This window comes from Pyricularia grisea (genome assembly GCF_004355905.1).
Source record: "Pyricularia grisea strain NI907 chromosome Unknown Pyricularia_grisea_NI907_Scaffold_1, whole genome shotgun sequence".
Lineage (NCBI taxonomy): Eukaryota > Fungi > Ascomycota > Sordariomycetes > Magnaporthales > Pyriculariaceae > Pyricularia > Pyricularia grisea.
The window spans coordinates 5,991,907-6,015,299 of NW_022156716.1; the positions used below are offsets into that span (position 1 = coordinate 5,991,907).

The window sequence follows — 23,393 nt, forward strand, 5'->3', positions numbered from 1 at the left end:
TTCGGCGCGATCGCAAGGCTGAGGAAAAAAAAAATTATTGCCCACTCGCAACCAGGGTCTATGCGAGGCGGATTAACATCGCGAGCTCCAGAGACTGTGCCTAACTTCCACAGCGAGCATAAGCTCAAATAATAACATGCCGCACTCACAAAATGAAGGCCCGCTGGTTAAGCGTCAGAAGCGCAATGCGTCTGTCGCACAACAGCCCAAGCAACCGGCGCATGGCTCTCTCATCTTTTCACCCTTCCGCGTAAGTGCTGCTCCATGATGAACCCTGCTCCCATATCTACTCTAGCAACACAGTTACCTAACAAGCGCTTTACAACCCCTTTTAGACAATTGGACTCGTGAACTCTACTCGAGTACCATTCACTACAATCCCTCGCGGTAAAACCACGTTCCAGATTACAACCTGTGTCGGTCGCTGTCTACATACATACGACTTGAAGCGCGGCCTCAACCTATTGTTCGTCACTCGACCGCAGACCCCAGAAGATATCACAGCGACTTTTGCACATGGCGATCAGGTTTATTCTGCGTGGGGCTCGCCTCGCAAGGAAGCAAAGGTGGCACAGGGAATTTGGGTCTTTCAGAGGGGCCGGAAAGTTGCTGAGCTTGAGCTGCCTGCCAATCTGAACCAGCCGATTCAGCAGATCTTGGTTTTTGGCTCATGGATCATAGGCTGTGCCCAGACCAGGATCGAGGTTTGGAAAACGGGCACCCTCGAGCACTATACGACCATCTATACAATGGCAGCGACCAATGGTGGAAATGAGATCACTGGCGGCATCCGCAACATGCCAACATATCTCAACAAGATCTTCGTTGGCCGAAAGGACGGCTGGGTTGAAATCTGGAACGTCAGCACAGGAAAACTCATATACACGATACTACCTCCATCGCCAAAAGCTGGAGCTGTTACCTGCATGGAGCCGACCCCGGCCCTGTCGACGATGGCGATTGCGTATTCCTCAGGTCTCCTCGTAATCCAAAACATTCTGACCGACAAGCCCGTGCTTGCTGTCAAAGCTGGAACGGAAGATGCGCCAGTGAGCACCATTACCTTCCGAACAGATGGTAAAGGTGCGGGTCAGGCCCAGGACAAAGACGGCGTCATGGCTACTGGAACTACCGGTAGCGGTGATATCACTTTCTGGGACCTCAACAAGGGCGGGCGGATCAGGAGTGTTCTCCGAGGTGCTCACAACCCTCCTTTGAATGATGGAAGGACTGTACGGGGTGGTATTGGCAAGATTGAATTCTTGCCTGGCCAACATGTTATCCTGACAAGCGGTCTCGACAACTCGCTCAAGTCCTGGATATTTGATGAAGCCGCGCTTTCACCTGTACCTCGCGTCCTTCACTCTCGCAGTGGACACGCCGCTCCTGTCACATGCCTACAGTTCCTTCCCTCTGACTTTGATGGTGCTGAAGCCGGAAACAAGTGGCTTCTGAGCGGTGGTTTAGATCGCAGTCTATGGGGCTGGAGCTTGCGAAGGGACGGCCAGAGCACAGAGCTCAGTCAAGGCTCCATCCGCAAAAAGGCAAAGAAACAAGGCATCCTGACAAACAGCGCTCTGAGCAATGGACCTACCACGACCTTGGATGACTTGAAGGCTCCAGAGATCACCTGCATTGCCTCTTCGTTGAACCGAGATGGAGGAATGGGCGCGCTCCCAGGCAAGCAGCGCATATGGGCCAACCAACAAGGCAAAAATGTTGATGCCGAAGTCAGCGGAACGACGGGCTGGGAAAGCGTCGTTACGGCTCACAGAAATGACCCCAAGGCAAGAACATGGTTCTGGGGACGCAAAAAGGCAGGTCGGTGGGCTTTCCCGACTGGTGATGGCTCTTATGTCTCCACTGTCGCTATAAGTCCCTGCGGCACTTTTGCTCTCGTGGGTTCCATGGAGGGCGGTGTCGACATGTACAACCTTCAGTCTGGCCAACACCGCCAGCGTTTCCCCTCGAAGCTGACTCCCGCTCAGGCCCGGCAACTCAAGGTACAGCAGCTGAGACAGGCAAACAGCGAGCTCATGCAGCTCGAATACAACTCCAAATCCTCCTTTATGCCTGGGTCCGGACGACACAAGAAGGCTGTGACAGGCATTGTCGTCGATTCCATGCTCAAGCATGTCATAACATGTTCTCTGGATGGTACAGTGAAGTTCTGGGACTTTCTCACAGGGACTCTACTTGACCAGATAGACTGGGCACCGATGACGTCTATCATTGGCTGCAGGTACCATTCTGGGAGCGACCTACTTGCCTTCTCCTGCGACGACAACTCTATTCGCGTTGTGGACATGGAAACCAAAAGGACTATTCGTGAATTCTGGGGTTGCCAGTCCACCATCAACGACTTTTGTTTCTCCCCAGATGGGCGGTGGATAGTGGCGGCTTCTCAAGACTCGACTCTACGAGTTTGGGATTTGCCAACCAGTCATCTAATTGATGCAGTGCGTCTCGAGCAACCGTGCAAGGCTGTTTCCTTCTCATCAACTGGCGAGTTCCTCGCAACAGCCACAGAGGGGGAGCTTGGAGTTCATCTCTGGACCAACAGGACACTCTTCAAACATGTTGCAACCAAACAAATTTCGGAGAAGGAAATTGCCCAGATATCTGCGCCTACAATCTCTGGAGAAGGCGGCTTCGGAATTGTCGACGCTGCTTTCGAGGATGATTCGCCAGAAGATAGCGATATTATTTCCGCCCCTAGCCTGGATCAGCTGAGCGCAGATCTAATGACTTTAAGTTTGGTCCCTAAGAGTAAATGGCAGACTCTTTTACATCTTGACCTGATCAAAAACCGAAACAAGCCAAAGGAAGCGCCAAAGGTGCCCGAAAAGGCTCCATTCTTCCTCCCCCCTGTTGGGGAGCAGAACAGTCTCGAGGCCGTCACCAAAACGGATAAGGCCAACGATTCTCAATCTAGAATTACTGGTTTGGATCTGAGCCGATCTCAAGAAGCTTTCACAGCTAAGCTACGTGCTGGTGCCGCATCAGGGAATTGTAAGTGTGCAGTCAATCATCCTACAAAGGTAACAGCGGCCAAGACAGCTAACCTCGTAAAACACTAGATGACGGATTTATTGAGCATCTCAAATCGCTTTCGCCCTCTACAGCGGATTTGGAATTGCGATCACTGTCCAGCGGCGATGGCGATTTTGATGAACTCCTCCACTTTATCAAGGCGCTGACGGCTCGTTTAGTTGCTCGTCGTGATTACGAGTTGATGCAAGCTTGGATGACAGTCTTCCTTCGGCTTCATTGTGACCAAGTCGTCCTAGACGATGTGCTCATCGAAGCGCTACGACAATGGAAGGCACAAGAAGAGAAGGAAAAGGAGAGGCTGGACAACCTTGTTGGTTACTGCGGAGGGGTCGTTGGTTTCCTAAGAAGCCCCTTGACCTGATGAGCTCGCCGACTTGAGCGCAAGGGACATGGATTGTGAAAGGAAAATGTTTAAAAACAAAAAGAATCCCCGGCCTTTAGATGACCAATAGATGCCTACCTGGGATGAGCACGTAATCAATTAGGTTGGATAAACGGCTCGAGTATGTGGGTAATGACGTGCAAATAAGTCATAACCCTGACAATCTTATGCAAACAGTTCTATTTAACCGAATTTCGTTGCATGAGGGGAGCGTCATACTGATTAACCCTGTTTCCTTGCAACCTATTGCAGACTGTGTTGTTTTCTGGATCTGTTATCTGTTGCATAAGTTGCGGCAGGTGGTTGTGTTCAATTCGGTGATCCCTCCCTGTTCACGTTTTCAATAACGAGCTGTACACTTTTCGAGCACAACGCTCCTGGTGCTTTGCGTAGCCCGCAAGCCCGTTGAAGCTCTTTTCACCTTTGCTTTGCTGTAATACTGATCGGCTGGGCAATGCTTGTTCCGCCGAGACGCCTTGGTGCCATGACAAGTGGCTATGGTTTCTATGTTTCTTTGTTGCTTACCTACCTGCCTACCTATCTGGTGATGCTCTCGACGTTCACTCTGGAACAAAAGCGTAAACTAGGCAGGCAGTCTTTCAGACTCAGCTGGTGAGGACTCTAATCTACTTGTGCTTCTTCAAGTAGATGCTGTTCGAACGAACTTTAGCAGTCTACATGATGGAGGCTTCAGTCAAGTCAGTCGGCTGAAGGGTGAGGCAAATTTCTTTTTCTAGACCAGTTTATTGGTAAGGAAACCAATCCAGGAGTTTATTTTAGGTGGTGTCTGGGATAATGGTACAATTGGCCCAGGGCCGGCACCGCCAAGGTAGTGAAGGATGGCCAAGTGCAATACTCCTCCTCACCACCTGCAGGCAAATCACGCACATCTACTCCGTGGACGAGGGCCTGATCAAGGGCCAGCCCAGCCCAGCCCAGCCTAGGTCAGGCTCTACAGGCACTGGATGTCGATGATGCTTAAGAATGCCATGTCCTGTGTCACACATGCTCCATCAGGCCTAGACCCGCTCCATGTCTTCCTTGCATCTCCTCAAGAGCGCCCCTCTCCATCAACGCCGCCATGAATTTGCACCGGGGGTCAGAGCGTACTGTTCACCCGCGCGCAGTTCGGCTCGTGGTACGGACATGTCGTCACGAGGACGGCGGACCAACTGCCCGACGAGGAAAAGGCGATTTGGCGTCAGTACGACGCCAAGTTCCTCAAGTGGCTGCACGAGGCCCAGTACTTCCTCACCGACAGCGGCGTCGTCGGCGTGGCCGAGCGCGTCACTCGCATCCAGCCGGGCTACGCTGTCGTTTCTCTCAAGGGCGCCAGCGAGGACTCGCTATTTGCCGTCAAACAGCTGCCCGCACAGCAGTCGGACCACGTCCTGCTCAACGGGGTGTACATTCACTTCACCCAGGAGGAGGTCGAGGTGCATAAGGCTCTTGTGGATGACTTGAATGCCGGGATCTTGGATACAGAAAAGATTTCCTTAGTTTGATGAAAGTGTAAGAATAGGTTGAGTGTGGCTGTTCGACCTTTTCCCCCCTCTTGAGGGTGTCAGGAGGTGAGTTCTGGATTGATTGTATGTCACTAACTCACAAGCCCATAGTCGTGTCTGGTTCCCAGCGTTCCCTCATGTCTTCCGCCTAAGTATACAAAGCATGCAATATGCAGCGGATTTTGATGATTTTCCCATCCTTTCCCTAGCTTTTTTTTTTCTTCTTTTTTTTTCTTCTTTTTAAGCTGGGTGGCTCCCCATAGGAACCAAACCAGCATTTCAATCTAGCCACAAGCTGATCCACGTTGTATGTAAAACTTGAGTCACCCTGCCCCTGCCCGAGACCATCTATGGGCATGAGCAGATGATATGTCCAGTTATCCTGATTCCGGGACAGGATAGTTGCTGGAGATGGTAACTGCTGTTTCCAGAGACGATGGGCAGATGTGTCTACATAGCCCGGTGGAGATTTGTCACAGTGCTGAATGCCGTGAGCTGTGCCGTGGGCAAGGGAAGGAGGGTTTCACACAGGTCGAAACAAAAAGATAGAGGGTAAACAGGAATTGAAACGCTACGTATATATTTGGCAAAACAAAAAGAGTAAAAGTGATAGCGCTTTTGGTTGCTTAGTGCCTTGACTGGCGCAGGTAGTACTCCATACCAAACAATGCCTCTTAGTTTTTTTATTTTGTCAGCAATTGCAGCATATCGTTCTCCATTGGTAGAAAAAAAAAACCAGTCGTGGAATTCAGCGTCAGCATTGTGCAGCTTGCAGGTGAAACTATTCACAATGATGCCGTCGTTAATGTTAAGATTGTTAAATTGTTCTTTAATTCTACTTTTGTTGGAACAGCAGCAATCATATTCACACTACGGACCGACGTTGTCCCGGATGAAAGATAAAGATATATCCGGCAATTTCCTGCCGCCTCCCAAGCACGTGAGTGTTCACCTATGAGGTGAAGTCGGATCGGACCCGGCCGGATCCGTGACTCGCGGATGGCACGAAGCCTTCGGCCTCTGTATCTAAAAAAAATCGGCCCTTTACTAAACCCACTAGTCTAGAATTTCTCAAAGAGAGACCGATACGACGATAGCTAGGTACCAACCCACTATTTGTGACCGCTATTATCCTTGCATGACACTCATTCATTCGACGATACCTAAGCGCGCTCCATTTCCCCCATGGGGCAAAAAGATACTCGTCATGTCCCTCAATTTCTCCTTTTTAATCTGCTCCTCTTTGCTTCTTGGCATTTCTCACCCGGAACTCCCTCCTGGATAGCCTTCTCTCTTATCACAACTTCACATCTTTGTAGGTTGCATCAGCCTGAGAAATAAATAACGACTTTGAGATTAAGACATTCTCATGGAATTCGTGCTGGAGTTTTTCTCTCTTTTGCTCAAGGCCATCCGTTGAAAAAAGTGCGACCTTTAGCCTTCGCTTTCAAGCAAAACTTTGCGTAATTATCAACACCCTGGCTCCCCTCGAGACGTTCACGCTCGCGCCTGTTACCTTGCTTGGTATAACGCTCCCGCTCTTCTGCGTCGTAAAGAGCTCCCCATGGCCGATCCAGGAAACTTCATCGGCCGGAAGGTCTCTGCTCGCAACAAGGGAGGGTCGCTGGAGGAAAAGCGCTCCAGGCCATTGGGTGATGCTGAGAGCCCTCATGAGGTCGGGTCCATAACGACAGACGACAAAGGCGATCGCACTCAACGGAAGCTCAAGTCTCGACACATCCAGCTGATAGGTTGGTTATAAGAAACAAATGGTTCCTGTGATGCGAGTCTATCGAAAGCTTGTCTTGGGACTGACACACTTCTTGGGATCTTGGCTTGCAGGTATTGGTGGCACCATTGGCACTGCCCTTTACGTCGGGATCGGCCGTGGCCTGATCGCGGGAGGGCCAGGTAGCTTGTTTATAGCCTTCACAATATGGTATGCATTCTCAATTCAAAGTAGATGGTTGGGTTTGTATTCGCTTGATTGCTAGTTTTGATCCGGCTGGTGTTCGAGAGCTAACGTTATGATACACACAGGTGTGTCTTTATACTGGCAGTTACGCTATGTAAGAAAGTTTTCCACATGCGCTCATCTTAATAAATTACATATGCTGACACTTGTATGCAAAAAAAAGGCATGGCTGAGATGGTCACCTACCTCCCCATCTCTTCTCCCTTCATTCGATTCGCAGGAAACTATGTCGACCAGGCTTTTGGCTTCGCAGCCGGTTGGAACTTTTTCGTGTTTGAGGCAGCTCTCGTACCTTTTGAAATTACAGCCTGCAACGTGATAATACACTACTGGTCTGACGCGTAAGTGCACACTCTGTTCGGTATCACCCCCTTTTTTTGTCTTGGTTGGTTTCAATATTAAAACGTTCATCATATAGAGTGCCAGCCGGTGGTATCATCGCCATAATCATCGTACTCTATGGGTAAGACAGTAAAACATCTTATATCTGGTACAATCGCCCATAAATCTCAAGCTGATTCTCTCACCAAACAGGCTTATCAATGTGCTGGCGGTTCAGTGGTATGGTGAAACCGAATTCTGGGCAGCTCTGGGAAAGGTCATCCTCACAGTTGCCTTGCTGGTCTTCACCTTTATAGTAATGCTTGGTGGCAATCCTCTTGGCGATCGCTTTGGCTTCAGGTAGGCTACTTTTTGTCTTTTGTTTCTTCAATCTTGCCCCACCCCCCGGTACTTTTCTTGCCCTCATAGGCTACACTCTATCTCGCTCGACGCCCATCCGACTTACAATATGTGTATACTCAAAAGGTACTGGCAGGATCCTGGCGCATTTGCCGAGCTGCATTATTCGGGTGACCTGGGCCGTTTCTTGGGCTTTCTGCAGTGCCTCATTCAGGCATCCTTCACCATCGCAGGGTAAGTCTGCAACTATTGATTTGCTCTAGTCTCCATGGGAGAAACTGTATCTATTAGTGCTGTTTTGCTTACCAGCAGGGTCGGTAGCCCCGATTACGTCGCCATGGCTGCAGGTGAAGCTGAGAATCCTCGCAAAGTTATGCCCAGAGCTTTCAATGCCGTCTTTGTGCGTGATGCTCTCCCAATTGTCTTTTTTTTCCCCTTTCAACTTGAGACTAACCCTTAATCACAGTACCGCTTGACGGCATTTTTCATCCTCGGCGCGCTGGCTGTTGGTATCCTTGTGCCATCTGACGACGAAGAGCTCGTGAACGCCTTCAGCAGCGGCGCCCCTGGAGCAGCCGCAAGTCCTTACGTCGTTGCCATGAACCGACTACGGATTGGCGTGCTACCACACATCGTCAACGCCATGGTCTTGACTGCTGCCTTCTCCGCAGGCAACAGCTATGTCTACTGCGCCTCGCGATCGCTTTACGGTCTTGCACTCGAGGGCAAGGCACCAAAGTTCCTCACCAGGTGCACCAGAAACGGCGTGCCGCTGTACTCGGTCCTTGTCGTCTTGGCCATATCCCTCCTCTCCTTTTTGCAGGTTTCAAACAACGCCGCGGTCGTCCTGTCGTGGTTCGTCTCTCTCGTGACCGCCTCCCAGCTTCTCAACTTTGCCGCCATCTGCTTCACGTACACCCGGTTCCACAAGGCCCTCGCAGCACAGGGGATCGACCGACGCACTCTGCCGTACAGAGGATGGTTTCAGCCCATCCCGGCATGGATGGGGGTGATCGCGTGCACGACCATGGCGTTCGTGGGCGGTTATACCGTCTTCCTGCCTGGCAAGTGGCAGACGCCTGACTTTTTGTTCTCCTACACGATGATCGTCGTCACTCCGGCCCTGTTTGTCGGCTGGAAATTCTTCAAGAAGACCAAATTTCTCAAGCCCGAAGAGGTTGATCTGAGGAAGCATTTGGACGAAATTGAGGAGTACGAGAGAAACTATATCCCTCAGCCTTCCAAGTAAGTCGACTTCATTTATTTTGCTGGCTACATTACCAAACACTAATAAACACGCCGTGCTGTATCAGGGGAATATACAACAGGATTCTTGATCTTCTTTTTGGATGAAGAGGGTTTTCGATGAATCCTTTCCAACATGACAGTGTTTGGACATCTGCGAGCACTGCAAACTCCACTTTGCTGACCATCCTCCAGTCGTCAGACTAGCCACCCTTTGTTTGAGGCACGATCTGATGTATATATATATATATATATATATATATATATATATATATATTTGTTCAACGCGACGATACGATTTGCCCATTCGTACTTTTGCGGCACAGCCAGCTGCTCCTGAAAAATAAACTGCTTTCCCGTTCCAGTGACAAAGCACACTATTACGTACTCATATATAATATATCACTGAAAAGGCTCAACGGACCATAAGCCAGGATCACAGTAAATATGACGAACAAGGTTCGCTCCATTCAAACATCTAACATGAAAGCATTATACACACAATATATCCCGATGAAATTTTTTATCACACAGTAACCCAAGTCTGCATACATTGGTTTTAACCACGTGGCGCCTATGTGGCGTGAAAACTGCGGGTTTTTGAACGCAAATTTTCTCAGAACTCGAATATTGTGACATGCATGGATCGGCAAAAGACTCAAGACTGTAAAGAAGTAACGATATACGCCATACAGCTACTGCCTGCAGTTATGCACGGCGCATCGATGACGCTAATCAGGAAACCTGCGACGTATAGTTTGTAAATCTCCTTTATTCCGGGTTCTGTGTTCTACCACGTTTTGGTTTCAGCAAGCCAAGAACATTAGTCCCGTCCTGCATCCCCCACCCAACATGATAGAATCGGATTAACTACCTAAAAACCCTAAATAGTTGCCGTTCCTCTATACATGTGTCCCTTGTCGCAGTATTGCAAATCCAGTCATGGATCCAACCTCTATAAGACGTTCTTCAGGTAGACATCGCTGGTGAGAGTTTCCGTGTTAGTACAAGAAACAAAAAATACAACGAGGATGCTTTGTAGTAGGGGTTCTCCAAATTTCCTTACAAGATGAGGTCCGAGTTAGGCGGGATGGCACCGGGAAAGCCACGGGCTCCGTAGCCGTAGTCACTGTCATTGGCATCAGTGTCAGCAGCTCATATCGAGACCGAGGTTCAGAGTTGTCATTGCCGTGCCGGAAAGTACATACGCGGTTATGTCCAGAGTGGCCTTCTCACCAACTTTCATGGTGAGCACACCCTCGTCCCAGCCTATTTAATTGGGTATTGTATTAGTCAATTGAAGTCAGTACCGGTAAACTGGCCCGTTCCGGGTCGGCATGGCCGGTGAGGGACGTACCCTTGATGACACGCTGAACACCGATGGGAGTCGAGAAATCGCCCCTGCCAACGGAAGAGTCAAACCTGACGACGGAGAAAGCAGCAAGTCAATAAGCTGAGATAGTGAGAGCGTAGGGGGGGCTAATTCAAGGCTTACTGGTCTCCCTTGTTGTCGGGCTTGGAGGTGTCCTTGAGGAATCCAGTGTACTCAATGATGACGGTCTGGCCCACCTGGGGGCTGGGACCGAAGCCCTCCTGCGTTGTGGTCTTAGTAACACCCATTTTGTCTAATTTTTTTCAGAAATGTGTGGTGTAAGAGGCTTTGAAGAAATGTCGAGATGATCGGGAAAGAAAGAACTTTTTTGTCAACAAAGGGCAGGGTAAACACTTCTGCTTGAAGCTTTAGGTGAGATTCTTCAGGGCCGGTGGGGCTCACACTTAGCTTCGGTGGGGTTCTGGCTATGTCGTCAGCGAGGGGGAGGGGTAATCTGAAAGCTCCCCAGGCTGCTCTCCAATGTGTTGTTGATCGGGGAACCTAGCTGTTGGACCACTGGAACTTGTGGCGACCACCTCTAATACCAAGCTACCGTATTGATTAAAGCTTGGTCGTACACGTTTCCCATGGATTCGATGGCAATTTGACTTGGATCGCATACTATTTATTTTATTAAATACCCATGTTTATATTTACGGAGCTCAGGAAAGCAAGCCACGCACTCAATGGATTGGAAGTCCTAGCATTTGTCAAATCAATGAGCACGCAGCTGCTCTTGCCATGTACCATAGTAGGTATCGCAAACATGACCAAAAGGTCAAGTCCATGGCGTCGCGTACCCCCACCTGCTTCTTCTGTTCAGCATTCCCGAGGAACCTATAGGATTTGCGAGTTTGCACGCCCGATTAGGTCTTGTGTGGACCATCAGTAATCCGGTATTTGTCAACACTCTATCAAGCGGGCGGTTTCCCTTGGCCCGGCCGGCGATACCAACATGAAGTTTCTTGTCCAATGTTGCGTGCTTGCCCGAGCAGTGACGAGATATGCAAAAGACCTCATTGGTGGTAGGTTGAGATCGCTCTCATAGAGAAGGAAGCGGACACACAATCAAAACCAACAATGAAGCCACACAACCAGGTACTATGGGATGCTGGTTCTGACGAGCTTCTCTCGACTAGTCTGTTACAGTTATACAGTACAGTATAATGGCGACACCTGGCGATGTTATGAAGTAAGTCACATATCAGTTGCTTTTTCTTTTCTATCTTGGTTCAAAGAAAGTGGATGTGGAAAGCAATCTGCAAAAGATGAAAAGTGTTTGGGGAAATTTGCGGCTTTTGCAGTATTTTTTTTTTTTTTTTTTTTTTTTTTTTTTTTTTTCAGCGACAGGATTCTCCTGCAAACATTTTCATCGAACCAAAACGTTTCGCATGCATGTAGTGGCGGCCCCGGGAACACCTTCAATGTGCTTTTGCGAAGCTAGGGGCCGAGCTGTCCAGCTTGTGACCGAGAACGGCCTGAGGCGGGCCGACAGAGGGCTGGTTTGATTGACGGAAGAATGGGATGAATGAATCTCCTACTCCGGGACGCATTTACGGGGTCGGGTCCCATGGAAAACTTGCCCTCAGGCAACCCAAGAAACAAATGTCCCTTGAGGCATCAAACACATCGAAGATCGTCGCTACCAGCCCTACTTGCCCGCTCATCTGCAAGCCTAGACCGGTCGAGGACGAGAGAGCAGCAACCCCACCCCAGCCACGGAGTCAAGCCTCCAATAATTTCCATAGATCTACAAATCCCTTACGGAACTTGCCTTGATTTGCCTTGGACATTCTTGCATGTGGTGGGGGACCAATCTAGAAAATACAGGTTCAAACCTAACGTTTGTCAAGTGCTTGTACCTGATGTAAATAATATAAATAAGGGTTGTCATAATTGCGCGCTTTCTTGTGCATACGACAAAAGTAAAAAGTACTGACTTGGTACATTCCGGTGTTTCTCAGTCACAAGTGCAAACTGCCGTGACTGTGTCAGGACAGTTCGGATGAGAGTCCTACTGTGTTGAGGGTCACGGGCAAGGAATGGGGTGGCGCAGCAAGCGGCTGCAATACCATTCTTTTCTTGAACCATTAACAACGACAACAACAAAAACAACGCGTGAGAAACATCGAGCGGGGGTTTTCTTGCACCCAATAAAAAAAAAACACTCCGGTATTAAAGCTGATGGGAAGGGCTGAGACGAAAGGCAATCGACGATAATAATAGGCATATCAAGCCGTGCCGCAGTTACAGCCGTGACCATAGATAGATAGCCATGGCCTAGATCCGAAGTAGTAAGCTGATGAAAAGGTTGACCGGCCGTCCGATCTTGATTGGGTGGCGTTCTCCATTCCAAGGGTCTGAAGAATATTTTGCAATCTAAGTAGTCAGTCCGGCATTTATGTTAAGCGCAGATGGCGAGACGAAAAAAAAAAAAAAAAAAAAAAAAAAAAAAAAAAAAAAAGAAAAGAAAAAAAGCCGAACATGCGGGGCTCGCCGGATACCACGAGTCAAAAGGTGTTGGAATGAAGAGCTGGCCGAGATTGGATTTTTCCGACGTCATGCTAGTTCTAATAGTTACGACGGTACAATCTACCGTCGAGTAGGTAGTTTTTTTTCGTGTTTGAAGAGGCAATGTTTTTTTCTTTATTTTTTTTTTCTCTCTCTCTCTTCCTTCTTCCTCTTCAGCGAAAACCACTTCAGGTGCTATTGCTGTAGCCACAATTAGCCAAACGTGGCAGATCAGAGGACGCGTCAATGCGTACGAGGCATTTTGGCTTTGCAGCCATCCCGCCAGCCCCTGGAGCTAAAAGTCGGCCTGCAGTAGTTTTAAGCGACGCCGTTGCTACCTTACCTTTCCATTGCCAGTTGAGGTACAGAAATAAGACCGTTTGAGTACTGTACCAACCAGAACAAACCGGTAATTGTGATTCTTTGTCATAGATAATTAATCACCTCGCTGCTTGTCAACCAGACAGTACGACGTTTCTCGGCATCATTTCCAAAGCTGCAGAGTTCATCACAAATAAACATTCATTTTCTTGGAGATGCAGGTTGAGTGCAGCAGTAATTTGGACAAGGAGAAACAAGAGATGGAACGTCCGGGGCTGAAGAGAAACTTCTGCCACGCGGTCGTTGGTTTTAGGAAAAGGATCTTCACTCATTTCTCACGCTATCGGTACAAGTTCTGGAACCAGAATCTAGAACTACAGTATGGTCTGATAAATGTGACACCAGATTAAAGACCTAGAATTAGAAGTGCTAAAGAATGATCGATCGACGCCCATTGTGTCCGGCGACTTGCGTACCACCACAAAGGTCTTGAAATCGTGCGGACTTTACCTGCCTCCCTTACAACAATACGAATTGTGGTAATCCCTCACTCACCAAGGCCGAGGACATATTTAATCACATCCTATACCAGCCATCGTATTCTACGTAGTGGACAGGTTTGTTAGTTTACACAAGTGTTGGCGTGCCAAACACACGAGGGTATATACTGTAAGCAGTCAAATAGACAGGTAGGCAAACAATTAAGGTCCTTTCCACAAGCAGGTAATAATCTGCGTTTTACCCAAATTCGGAGGGTCCGATATTAGTTGCTTGGGCCAACGCTGCTAGATCAGACGGCAGATGGAGAGGTTGCAATAATTCAGATGGCGTCTCCAGTCCGTGGATTGTAACGCTTTACTCTGCCATCCAACCAACCCATCTTGTTGTGTGTCTTCGAAATTCAACTTGACTCGGGATGCACGTAGTCATCTGATGAAGAAAGGATAAAATACACAAGATCACATTCCAAGCGATGAACGCGACTGACTTGAGGTAATTTATTTTATTCTAGAGATCGGCAGTCATGCGAATTAAGCGATGTTCATTTTACTTGGCTTCCACACATCCGTGAGGGGTTCAAACTCAATGGAGCATTTCGCTCCTTCGCTCCGTTGACTCCTGTGTCTGACAGACAGAAGAAGCTTGAAGTCAGGCAAGGAAAGGCTGGTGGACGGCACAGTCTAAACAGCTGTCCCATTGAATGGCCCAGGAAGCGGCAAGATGCTTTTACGTCAGAGCTGCCTAGCTGCTTATGAAGACTGGGAAGGCAAAAATAAAAAAATCCATGGTGATGAGGGAATTCATGTCTTGCGGAGCTTCGTTTCACATTGAGTCTTTCTGTCATTGATGAGCAAAACGACCTGCCAAGCGCTGGAATTCAGGCGGGTGGGGGTGCGCGGCTATGCTCGAGGGGACTCATTGCTCGGGGATTTGTTCCCCAGTTTGCTTGCGGTGGCTCAATGTTTCCATGCTCGACAACAAACAACAACACCGTGTCAGGTTTGCAATGTACCACCCAAAGGCACAGTGTCATTTCAACGTTGCGGAGCTAGGTAAACACGAAGTGGTAGGTGGTGGTGATGTGATGCACCTGAAGCGTCGTATGGGATACACAGGCTCAGTCTAGAATAGCGCAATATTATGAGAGGCTCCTTGGCAGTCAAGTTAGGTGGTTGCGTGGTACGCGAACCTAGCAAAAAGCCCAAAGCCACGCAAGGAAAAGCTTCAAATATGGACTGTACGTAATTAAAGACTGTGCAGCAAAATATGAATTTTCTCTCCACCGCTGGAAATGTTGGTCACATATCCATCATGACGGCATGCTGTCAAGGGCGACAATACCAAGCCTTAAAAGTTGCAAATTTGGCAATACAATTAATCGGTGTCGCTGAAGGGAGAACGACGATGTGTCTGTCCCTCATGCACCATCTAAAAACCACCCCTGACTAAGTCGTACTCTGCGAGCAGGTAATTGCTTGGTTGTCTTGTTACAGTAACATGTAATTTCTCCAGCCGATACCCTCACGCCGCAGCAAAAGAAGGTGTGGTCCGAGGTACTCGTAGGAGGAGGCGCAGGTATCATGCTAATCTTTTGTTCCCTCTTTAATCACAAAATCAAAAGAATGAGCGGATCCAGCCCCCCGCCGGAACGCCACTATTATCCAGGGTTTAACCACCTTACCCCTTTGAAGAGGGGACGCAATTTCGGCGCCTTACCCTCCTTCACGGAAATGCAAACGATTAACTGGCTCGTTTGACCGATTTGGGCCCCCACTGTGTCTATCCGTCAGTCAATCCACACACCACCTATCAACCTCCGCGCCTCCTAAAAAAAGGAAGAAAGAAAAAGCCAAAAAAAAAAGAGAAAAAAAGGATTAAAAAATAAAATAAAAATTTAAACATCAGCAAGGCGAGACTTGGGCAAGGCGAATAGGACGGAATTGGTCTCAATTGTCTCAACTGTCTCACTGCTTCAACTCCGTGCCTTTCTTGAAGAAAATTTTGTTTTACGGAGTCAGTGCATTTGGCTTTAAGATTTGGTTATCGATGCAATTTTGTAGAATGATACCTTGATGAGGAGAAAATAATGACTACTACCACGGAAAAATACCAATTTCAGTCGCTACCGCACAAGATGAGCAAACATTGGTATCCACGTTAACAACTACAATGGGAAAGCTTGGCTGCATCTGGCCGTCCATTCTTCACACGTACCTTTTTGGCGACCGGGTCCAAACGCCAATGCACCCGGGTGGCACTAACAGCTCTCGTCCCTGCATCCAACGGTGATCTGTTAGCGCACACCCAACGGGCACATCCCTGAGCCTTTTGGCCTGTCGTTTCCATCCGTCCACTCGAAAAGAACGTGCTAGGTACCCTTGCATGCCTTGCAACCTTCCTTGAAGAGGTAATGTGGATGGATCCCCTGTCGCCCCATCTTATTCCATCCATCCCTCGCCTTCTCGCTTGTGGCCCCTCCCCTGTCGATTTCCAGCGCGGCCTATCACCCAGCGATCCCTCCCACTTCTTTCTACTCCTGTTTTCTTCCCTTCCTCTCCTTCGCTACCCTATCCTCGCCATCGTCTTCCTCCACAACCGCGAGCATTCGACTGTTCGGCGACGAAGACTCTTCCAGTGCCGTGCCCTTTGTGTTTGTGATTGAGAGAACATTTCCAGCTGGTTTTTGCCGGTTGGATTTCTTCTCTCGAACGCGAACCTGGAAGGACCCTTTGGAAAGTCATCGCGAATTCACGGGAGCCCCCATGCCAAGCTCAATTTCCTCATGAGACCCCAGACGCGACGACGGATTTGAAGGACCATTCCGAACCATCTCGCAGACGAATTTTCGTCGATACGCTCTTTTACAAAACCGCCTAGAATACACAATCAAGCCTTGGTGCTCATACGTCCAGTGAGTTGCCCATCAGCCGACGACAAGGGATGACGGTTTATAAAGAGGCAGGAAGTGGAGAACGCTTGAGGTTTCCAGACCGAGTTCGAAGGATGATTTTACCGTTGCATGAGCAAATCCAGGGAGGGGCAAGAAGAGTTTGGTGGCTTCTGGGTTACCAAAGGCCAACATCCGCATCTCGAAAATCGATTCCTGGAGATTTGCCATGCAGCGGACGAGGCACTTCGCCGCTGGATTTCCGCTGGAGGGGGATTCCTTGGACAATGGCTAACAACCTGCGATTTTCGTTCAGCACACTTACACTCGTTCATTGACATTTTTGTCAAGTACATTCGTTTTCAACAAATCACCACAATGTGAGTCTGGCTGATCTTGTTTCAGTCGAACATTATTGACAAAAGTTCTTCACCAGAGCAAACTTGCCAATCGTCTTTGCTCCCCACGAACAAACAAATCGCTTGCCATTTTAAGCCATTGCTTGTCAGAACAGCCGAAAACAACATGCACAGCTTCTCGAAACTGGCCGTGGCCTTTGTCGCGGCTGCCTCGTTCGCGAGCGCAGAGCCTCAGACTCAAGCCGGGATCGAAAGGCCCGTCATATACTTCCCGAGGCATATCAAGAGACAGTTTGCCAACACGACGACTCCGGCTAGCGAAGCCTCATCCTCGACCGCGAGGCCACCGCCAATCCCCGTGCCGGAGACCTCAACATCATCCTCGACTTCGTCGTCCTCTGCTCAGGATTCTACAGACTCGAGCCAATCCACCAGCATAGATGAGTTTTTCAGCACTCTGAGTGATGCATTGACTGCTGGCTCGACCCCCTTCAGCCAAAAAGCCGCGACTTCGGAGACTGGAAGAAGCACCGCGACTGGCGACGTGACTCCGATCGTCGTCCCAAGCTCGTCTTCGTCCCCTTCGACGGCCGCTGTCAACCCAGGCTCAGTGTCGGCCGTTACGACCTCTCAGAACTCGACATCGGATTATATCACCGCGCCTGGCTCCACTTCGAGCCCATCTAGTACACCAGAGTCTTCCTCGGGTTCCGAATTCACGAGCGCCGCAGTGACATCTCAGGCTTCTACTGCTACCTCGAACACTGGGCTGATCCCTGAGACCACCATCCTTCCAACCACAGCTACCTCGAACACTGGGCTGATTCCGGAGACCACCATCCTTCCAACCACAGCTACCTCGAACACTGGGCTGATTCCGGAGACCACCATCCTTCCAACCACCGCAAGTGTTAGCACTGCGGAATCAGTCGTCACTCCTAGCATCACTTCATCTGATAGCTCGTCCGGTATTCTGCTGGCCCCCACCGGAATCGTGACCCCGACAAGCTCGAGCTCGACCGATGACCCTGTGCTTAGCGACATTAGCACATTGATCAGCAGCATTGCTTCCTCTGACTCTACAGTTCTGCAGCCCAATGGCACCGCTCCTGTCACGACCACCCCTGTTACATCTGGTGATGTTGCCACCACTACTGTTGCATCGGATACGCTTAACCCGACCTCTGCTGTTGTCTCTACCACGGGGCCAGTAACTTCAGTTCAGTCCCTGCCTCCAGTTTCCACTGCCACCGCGAACGGGACGGTGACGACCCCACCCACAGATTCGCAGACAACTGCCCTACCGACGACCACCCCTGGGCTTCCCTCGGACACCATTGTCACAAGCCCGGGTGTTACTGCGAACGGCACGCAGGTTCCTACTACGATCCCCACGACGATCCCGACTTCAGAGCTTCCTGTTACTGAGCCGACCGTTACCCCCACCATTCTGCCGCCAAGCCCTAACAACACTATCCCGAGCAACACGACGACGCAGCTGCCACCTACTCAGCCTCCCACGCTCACGGAATTGCCTATCACTACCACCACCCCCGCTTCCGCTTCATCCGTGGTGATCACCTCGGTGGCGAGCACCTCGGCGGCGGTATCAAGCAGCGCCAACTCAGATGACGACTGGCTTCCGACTACTATTATCGTACAAGCACCTCTCCCGTCCATAACGGGTACCCCAACGAGTATTCCGTCGTCTGTCGCCACCGTATTGCCATCTGATCTGCCAAAGATTATCAACCCATCTGACGACATCACGGAGCCACTGGGTGCTGATATGATGGAGATTCAGGTTGCGTTCAAGTTCGCGCTCAATTATAGGTTCATTACCAACGAAAACCCCAATGCGGGAGCTCAGATCTTTGAGTATCTTCCCAAGGCGCTCAAGTACATGGATGGGTTGACCGAGGAGCAGAAGAAGAGGCTTCAAGTTCTCCGAGTGGTTCCCCTGAACACAGAGCAGCAGCTTGGCTACGTTACTTCTGTTGCGATCGCCACCTGGCCCAAGGCGTATTTCCCTCAGTTGCGTCTGGACGTGAAGACACCGTATTCGCAATTTTACCAGAGCACTACCAATGGTATGCTCGCGCACAACCTGACATTGTTGGTGAACCCGGCTATCGACATCCTCCCTGGAGCTACTCTTGACGGGAAGCCTGCTAGCACGGGTTCCGGCACTGGAGGTAGCGGATCGAACAGCCCCAATGACGTCTTCAACAGCGACAACAACAGCACCAACCAGTCAGCCACTCAGCGGGGAACTGTAGCTGGTATTGCATGTGGTGCTGTCTCGCTCGCGGCTGCCTACGGCGCAGCCATGTTCATCGTTGCGCGTCGGTACAAGAAGAAGAGGCAGGCACACCGTCGGTCAAGCTCAGTTGCTTCGCCCTCCGAGATGCGGCAGTCCGGCAGCCCTGCGTTGATGGGTGGTGCACTTCTTAGCCGCGACTTTACGCATTACGGTGGGGTCATGGGGCCAGCTGGCGGCCGTGAGAGCCACGGTAGCAATGGCAGCGGCAGGAGCGCGGGTAACTCTGCTCGCACTGCTGGCATTTCCGCGCCCGTTGCGCAGGAGAACTCTCTCGGCTGGAACTGATCTCGGTGTCAATGTTATCACGCGCACTTGCATATGAAATCATTACGCCGTTTCCGACTACGGTTTACGCTACTCGCCATACCCAAATCCACTGCCCACGCACCTTTTATTTTGTCATTTTGACTCTTTTTTTCAACAACTTCGATACCCCTCGGGAGGTCATTGTTTTGGATTATTGCATACGACCAGCCTTGTGTTTCAATGCTAGTTTGTCGTGAAACTGCGTCGGCTTTTGGCTTATAGACATCAATCAGTATGCTGATCTGTCGCCATATTCTGTTTTTGGATGCTTCCAATTTTCTCTTCAAGATCTTGACCGAACCGTTTTGTCTTCTAGCGGAATGGCTCTCTTGTTTTTGTTTTAAGATTCCTCGCCGGTTCGCAATTGGACCCAGGAAAGCTACTGCCTACCACCCTGTTGTACTCTTTCTACACACGGGCACAAGGCAACTTTTGGCTTGGACGCCCTTTTTAATCTATTGTTTTCTTCTTGTACTTCATCACTTGATTGGTCGCGGGCGGTGTGTAGGTGTGTGTTGGACAATCTACCCTCAGGCTTCGTGGCGGAACAGAGCGAACGAGCTATTTGGCCAAGATTCTATGTGTATTGTGTGGTGGATGTCAAGACATGTCAGCGAGACGCGGAAAATGAAAGGTAGGGAGGGGATATGGATGTATGAAACAACGCAGCAAAGTCGTCCCGTCTCCCCTCCCTCTCCAGCAGATCAAAATACAAAGTCCACATACTCCAAGGGACTGGCGGGATTCTAGTTTTGCTTCCTTTCTAGTCGTTTCGACTCTCTGTTTCTCGCTTATATATTTTTTTCCCCTACTTTTTGGGCGGAGAACAAATAAAGGGGAGGGTTTCTCAGATAAAACACTGCCTTGTATAATAACGCGATTGAGATTTCAAGCGACGAATCTCGCCAGTCTGCCAAAACAAAATCAATTAAAAATAAATAAAAGAAAAACACCTCGATTTTTTTCCCGAACGAATCTGCCTTTTCTCACTGTTACCGTTGACCTTTCAAGGAGAGAGATTTGAAGGGCATGCGGCCGGCGCTTGATGAGCATCTTTTCAACAGCTGCTTATACGAGTGAATCAGATTAAGCTTACCTCGCAGTCCTACAGATTCAGTCATGGCTGGGGTGTCCAATGCAGGCTACGGTGTAATCATGCAGGCTTCAGCCTTGATAATTGGTTGGTGTGCTATGACCGACTTTGTCTACTGTACAAGTGCCCAAGGGATAGGCCAGTAACGAGTGACAGGTCTTCCCAGGTGACTAAATTAGGTGAGAATGCGCTGCGTCGATGGGTCAGACAAAGGGGGGGTCCGGAATGAGGATTGCTCGTGTCATGTTTCTTGTTTCGTTTATAGCTAGACTAGGGAAATCTGGTCATTGAGATTGTTTCTATTCTAATTTTAAAAAAAGTCTCTGATCCGCATTACACGGTGCATCCATGTGGTGTTTGGGTGGCTTGTTCCTGCGGCGCATACAGGCTGATGTCATCCGATTTCCGGACCATTCATTATTATTATTACGTTAGCTACTGTACCTACCTACCTTAGGTACCTACTCAATCGTCAAAAGTCAAATCCATTCCAGCCACGCTTCCCACGTTACCTCAGCTGCCATGGTAGCTTGCCAAATAAATGTACCTACTGTACTTTATCCATCATCTAATAATAACGCTTTCTGCGTCCATAAACAAAAGGGCGGCATCATCAGCTCATTAATGGCCAGCCAGTCCATTGGGACCTTGAGGCCGCCAAACAAAAAATAAACAACAACAACAACAATGGCGTCGTCCAGCCACCGCAGCCACCACAGCCACCACAAGGCCTATGACAACCGTCGCCTCATTGCCAAGAGCTCGAGCTCACTGTCGGTTGACAGCGAGGAAACATGGGATGATGAGGAAGGTGTTTACCATGGTCGAGAGAAAGACGATGCTATTGAACTCGAAGCCCTTAATCGCCAACGTGATGATGAAAACAATGAGGATGATGATGATGATGATGATGATGAGGACGGCGGTGGAACTCGGGATTCCACCAGCAGCCTCAGAAGCCCAAAGATATTATACACGGCCAACGAGGAAAAGGTCATCGTGCGCAAGTTCGACCGTAACCTGGTGGTTTTTATAGCCTTGATGTATATGCTGGCGTTTCTGGATCGGTCGAGTATGCCGTATTTTTCATCTGTCTATTCTGTCCCTCTCTTGCCACTGCTATTCCTGAAGCTATCATCTTTGTAAACCTGGATTTATCGTACCCAAATCATTTCCCCACCGAAGCAACTTTTATCTATGTGCTATGCATACATACAATCTCGGCTTTTGAGGCATACTCCCTCCGTCAATTCTGCTGTTCTGCACAGTATCATTCCACCTTGACTTGAATATCAATCCCATGCATGGTGCACAAACTACCAACGTATATGAACGACGCTGACACTGCCTCAGATATCGGCAACGCGCGCATTGCCGGCATGGATGTCGACCTCCAAACGTCCCCGCCGCGAGACTATTGGTACACGTGGGCAATACAGGCCTTCTACGTGACTTATATCGGCTTTGAGTGGATGTCGCTCCTCTGGCACGTTATCCCGCCTCATGTCTACGCATCTCTCCTCGTGCTCTCCTGGGGTGTCGTCGCCTCGCTGCAAGCGGTAGCCCCTTCATACCCTTTCTTGATCTCCTTGAGAGCGTTGCTGGGCATGGGTGAGGCTGGATTCACTGGAATCCCGCTCTATCTTTGCATGTTCTTCAAGAGAGATGAACTTGCTTTCAGAACGGCCATCTTTGTGTCGGGTATGTCATGTTATATTCACCACGCCCTGAACTACATCCCTTTGAGAGACGGGAATATCAAGCTCTGTCTTCTTCTTTCCTAGAGATATTGTTCTTTTCACTGACAAATAAAAACAAAAGCTGCCCCCCTGGCAACCTCGTTCGCCTCCACTCTCGCCTGGCTCATTCTCAAGCTCGGAGAAGCCGGCCCCATCACTCCATGGCGCCTCCTCTTTCTCGCCGAGGGCTTTCCGTCCGCCATTGTGGCAGTCATCGCCTGGCGCATCGTTCCAGACTCGCCACACACGGCGTCATATCTCACTTCACGCGAGAAGAAGATCGCCAGGCTCCGCCTCCCGAACCAGCATCAATCTCCTACAAGGACCACCAACACCGGACACGGCGTAAACCTCAGAGAAGCCCTCGCGGTATGCATCGACCCGATCGCCATCATACCGGCCCTGATGCTCTTCCTCACCAACATGGCATACTCGTCCCTCCCCGTGTTCCTGCCCACCATACTCGAGGAGTCGATGGGCCACGACAGACTAGGCGCCCAGGCCTTATCGGCCCCTCCCTACCTCGTGTCCTTCTTCTTCGTCCTCGCCACGGCCAAGCTGTCGGACTCGGTGCGATCCCGCAGCGCCTTCCTCGTCCCCTTTGCGCTGACCTCGGCCCTCGGCTACACGACCCTGGCCGTCTCGGAGCACCTCCTGCGGCTCGAGCCCGCCAGCGCCCTGCGCTACCTGGCCGTCTACCCGGCCGCCGTGGGCTTCTTCTGCGTCGTCGTGCTCACCGTCGTCTGGAACGTCAACAACCAGCCCAGTCGGTCCCGGCGCGGCGCCGTGTTCGCCATGATGCAGACCGTAGGCCAATGCGGCCCTCTGCTCGGCGCCCGCCTGTACCCGAGGTCCCAGTCGCCCTTTTACACCCAGGGCATGGCCGTCTGCGCTGCAGCCATGCTGGGCGTCGCCGGCCTCGCCCTCGTGCTGCGTTGGGTGCTCGTGCGGAGGAACCGCGCATTGGATGCCCGTCGCGCATCGAGCTACGGGGGCCGTGGCAGTCGTGGTGGTGACGTCCCAGGCGCAGATGCAGGTTTCCGCTACATGATCTAGACTTTTAGTGTTCTCGTGACTAATTTAAAAAAAAAAAGAAAAAAAAAAAAAACATGTACTTTTTTTTTTTTTTTTTTTTTTTT

The 23,393-nt window shown here is 50.0% G+C and overlaps 8 protein-coding genes across 8 annotated transcripts in view; 6 read left to right on the forward strand and 2 right to left on the reverse strand.

The window, feature by feature from the left end:
* The first annotated feature begins 99 nt into the window (after nucleotides 1–99).
* PgNI_01844 (uncharacterized protein) lies at nucleotides 100–3,647 on the forward strand. Its single transcript, XM_031121916.1, has 3 exons — nucleotides 100–250; nucleotides 336–3,012; nucleotides 3,081–3,647. The coding sequence occupies exons 1-3, from the start codon at nucleotides 137–139 to the stop codon at nucleotides 3,413–3,415; spliced, it is 3,126 nt and encodes a 1,041-aa protein (XP_030988241.1). The 5' UTR covers nucleotides 100–136; the 3' UTR covers nucleotides 3,416–3,647.
* Nucleotides 3,648–4,231: 584 nt separating this feature from the next.
* On the forward strand, nucleotides 4,232–4,941 carry PgNI_01845 (uncharacterized protein; the record flags this gene model as incomplete). The annotated part of the gene is made up of 3 exons (XM_031121917.1): nucleotides 4,232–4,380; nucleotides 4,493–4,574; nucleotides 4,642–4,941. 3 exons carry the CDS (start codon nucleotides 4,232–4,234, stop codon nucleotides 4,939–4,941), a joined length of 531 nt encoding a protein of 176 aa, XP_030988242.1.
* Nucleotides 4,942–6,494: 1,553 nt separating this feature from the next.
* On the forward strand, nucleotides 6,495–9,123 carry PgNI_01846 (uncharacterized protein). Its single transcript, XM_031121918.1, has 10 exons — nucleotides 6,495–6,692; nucleotides 6,784–6,880; nucleotides 6,982–7,010; nucleotides 7,080–7,257; nucleotides 7,335–7,379; nucleotides 7,451–7,597; nucleotides 7,667–7,831; nucleotides 7,910–7,997; nucleotides 8,064–8,842; nucleotides 8,911–9,123. Exons 1-10 carry the CDS (start codon nucleotides 6,506–6,508, stop codon nucleotides 8,948–8,950), a joined length of 1,755 nt encoding a protein of 584 aa, XP_030988243.1. The 5' UTR covers nucleotides 6,495–6,505; the 3' UTR covers nucleotides 8,951–9,123.
* A 183-nt stretch (nucleotides 9,124–9,306) lies between these two features.
* On the reverse strand, nucleotides 9,307–10,802 carry PgNI_01847 (uncharacterized protein). The gene is made up of 5 exons (XM_031121919.1): nucleotides 10,338–10,802; nucleotides 10,200–10,264; nucleotides 10,051–10,111; nucleotides 9,909–9,971; nucleotides 9,307–9,825 (listed from the first exon to the last, which is right to left on the reverse strand). The coding sequence occupies exons 1-5, from the start codon at nucleotides 10,460–10,462 to the stop codon at nucleotides 9,798–9,800; spliced, it is 342 nt and encodes a 113-aa protein (XP_030988244.1). The 5' UTR covers nucleotides 10,463–10,802; the 3' UTR covers nucleotides 9,307–9,797.
* A 2,169-nt stretch (nucleotides 10,803–12,971) lies between these two features.
* PgNI_01848 (uncharacterized protein) lies at nucleotides 12,972–13,325 on the forward strand (the record flags this gene model as incomplete). Its single annotated transcript, XM_031121920.1, has 2 exons — nucleotides 12,972–13,087; nucleotides 13,193–13,325. 2 exons carry the CDS (start codon nucleotides 12,972–12,974, stop codon nucleotides 13,323–13,325), a joined length of 249 nt encoding a protein of 82 aa, XP_030988239.1.
* Nucleotides 13,326–16,959: 3,634 nt separating this feature from the next.
* PgNI_01849 (uncharacterized protein) lies at nucleotides 16,960–19,401 on the forward strand (the record flags this gene model as incomplete). Its single annotated transcript, XM_031121921.1, has 1 exon — nucleotides 16,960–19,401. The coding sequence occupies one exon, from the start codon at nucleotides 16,960–16,962 to the stop codon at nucleotides 19,399–19,401; it is 2,442 nt and encodes an 813-aa protein (XP_030988240.1).
* Nucleotides 19,402–21,202: 1,801 nt separating this feature from the next.
* PgNI_01850 (uncharacterized protein) lies at nucleotides 21,203–23,310 on the forward strand (the record flags this gene model as incomplete). Its single annotated transcript, XM_031121922.1, has 3 exons — nucleotides 21,203–21,587; nucleotides 21,869–22,216; nucleotides 22,337–23,310. 3 exons carry the CDS (start codon nucleotides 21,203–21,205, stop codon nucleotides 23,308–23,310), a joined length of 1,707 nt encoding a protein of 568 aa, XP_030986934.1.
* PgNI_01851 (uncharacterized protein) overlaps nucleotides 22,759–23,393 on the reverse strand; it is a gene marked incomplete at both ends in the record, with an annotated part of 999 nt that continues 364 nt past the window's right edge. Inside the window, one exon of the mRNA XM_031121923.1 lies at nucleotides 22,759–23,329. Within this exon, the coding sequence (XP_030986933.1) occupies nucleotides 22,759–23,329 (571 nt within the window). The remainder of the gene's footprint in view (nucleotides 23,330–23,393) is intronic.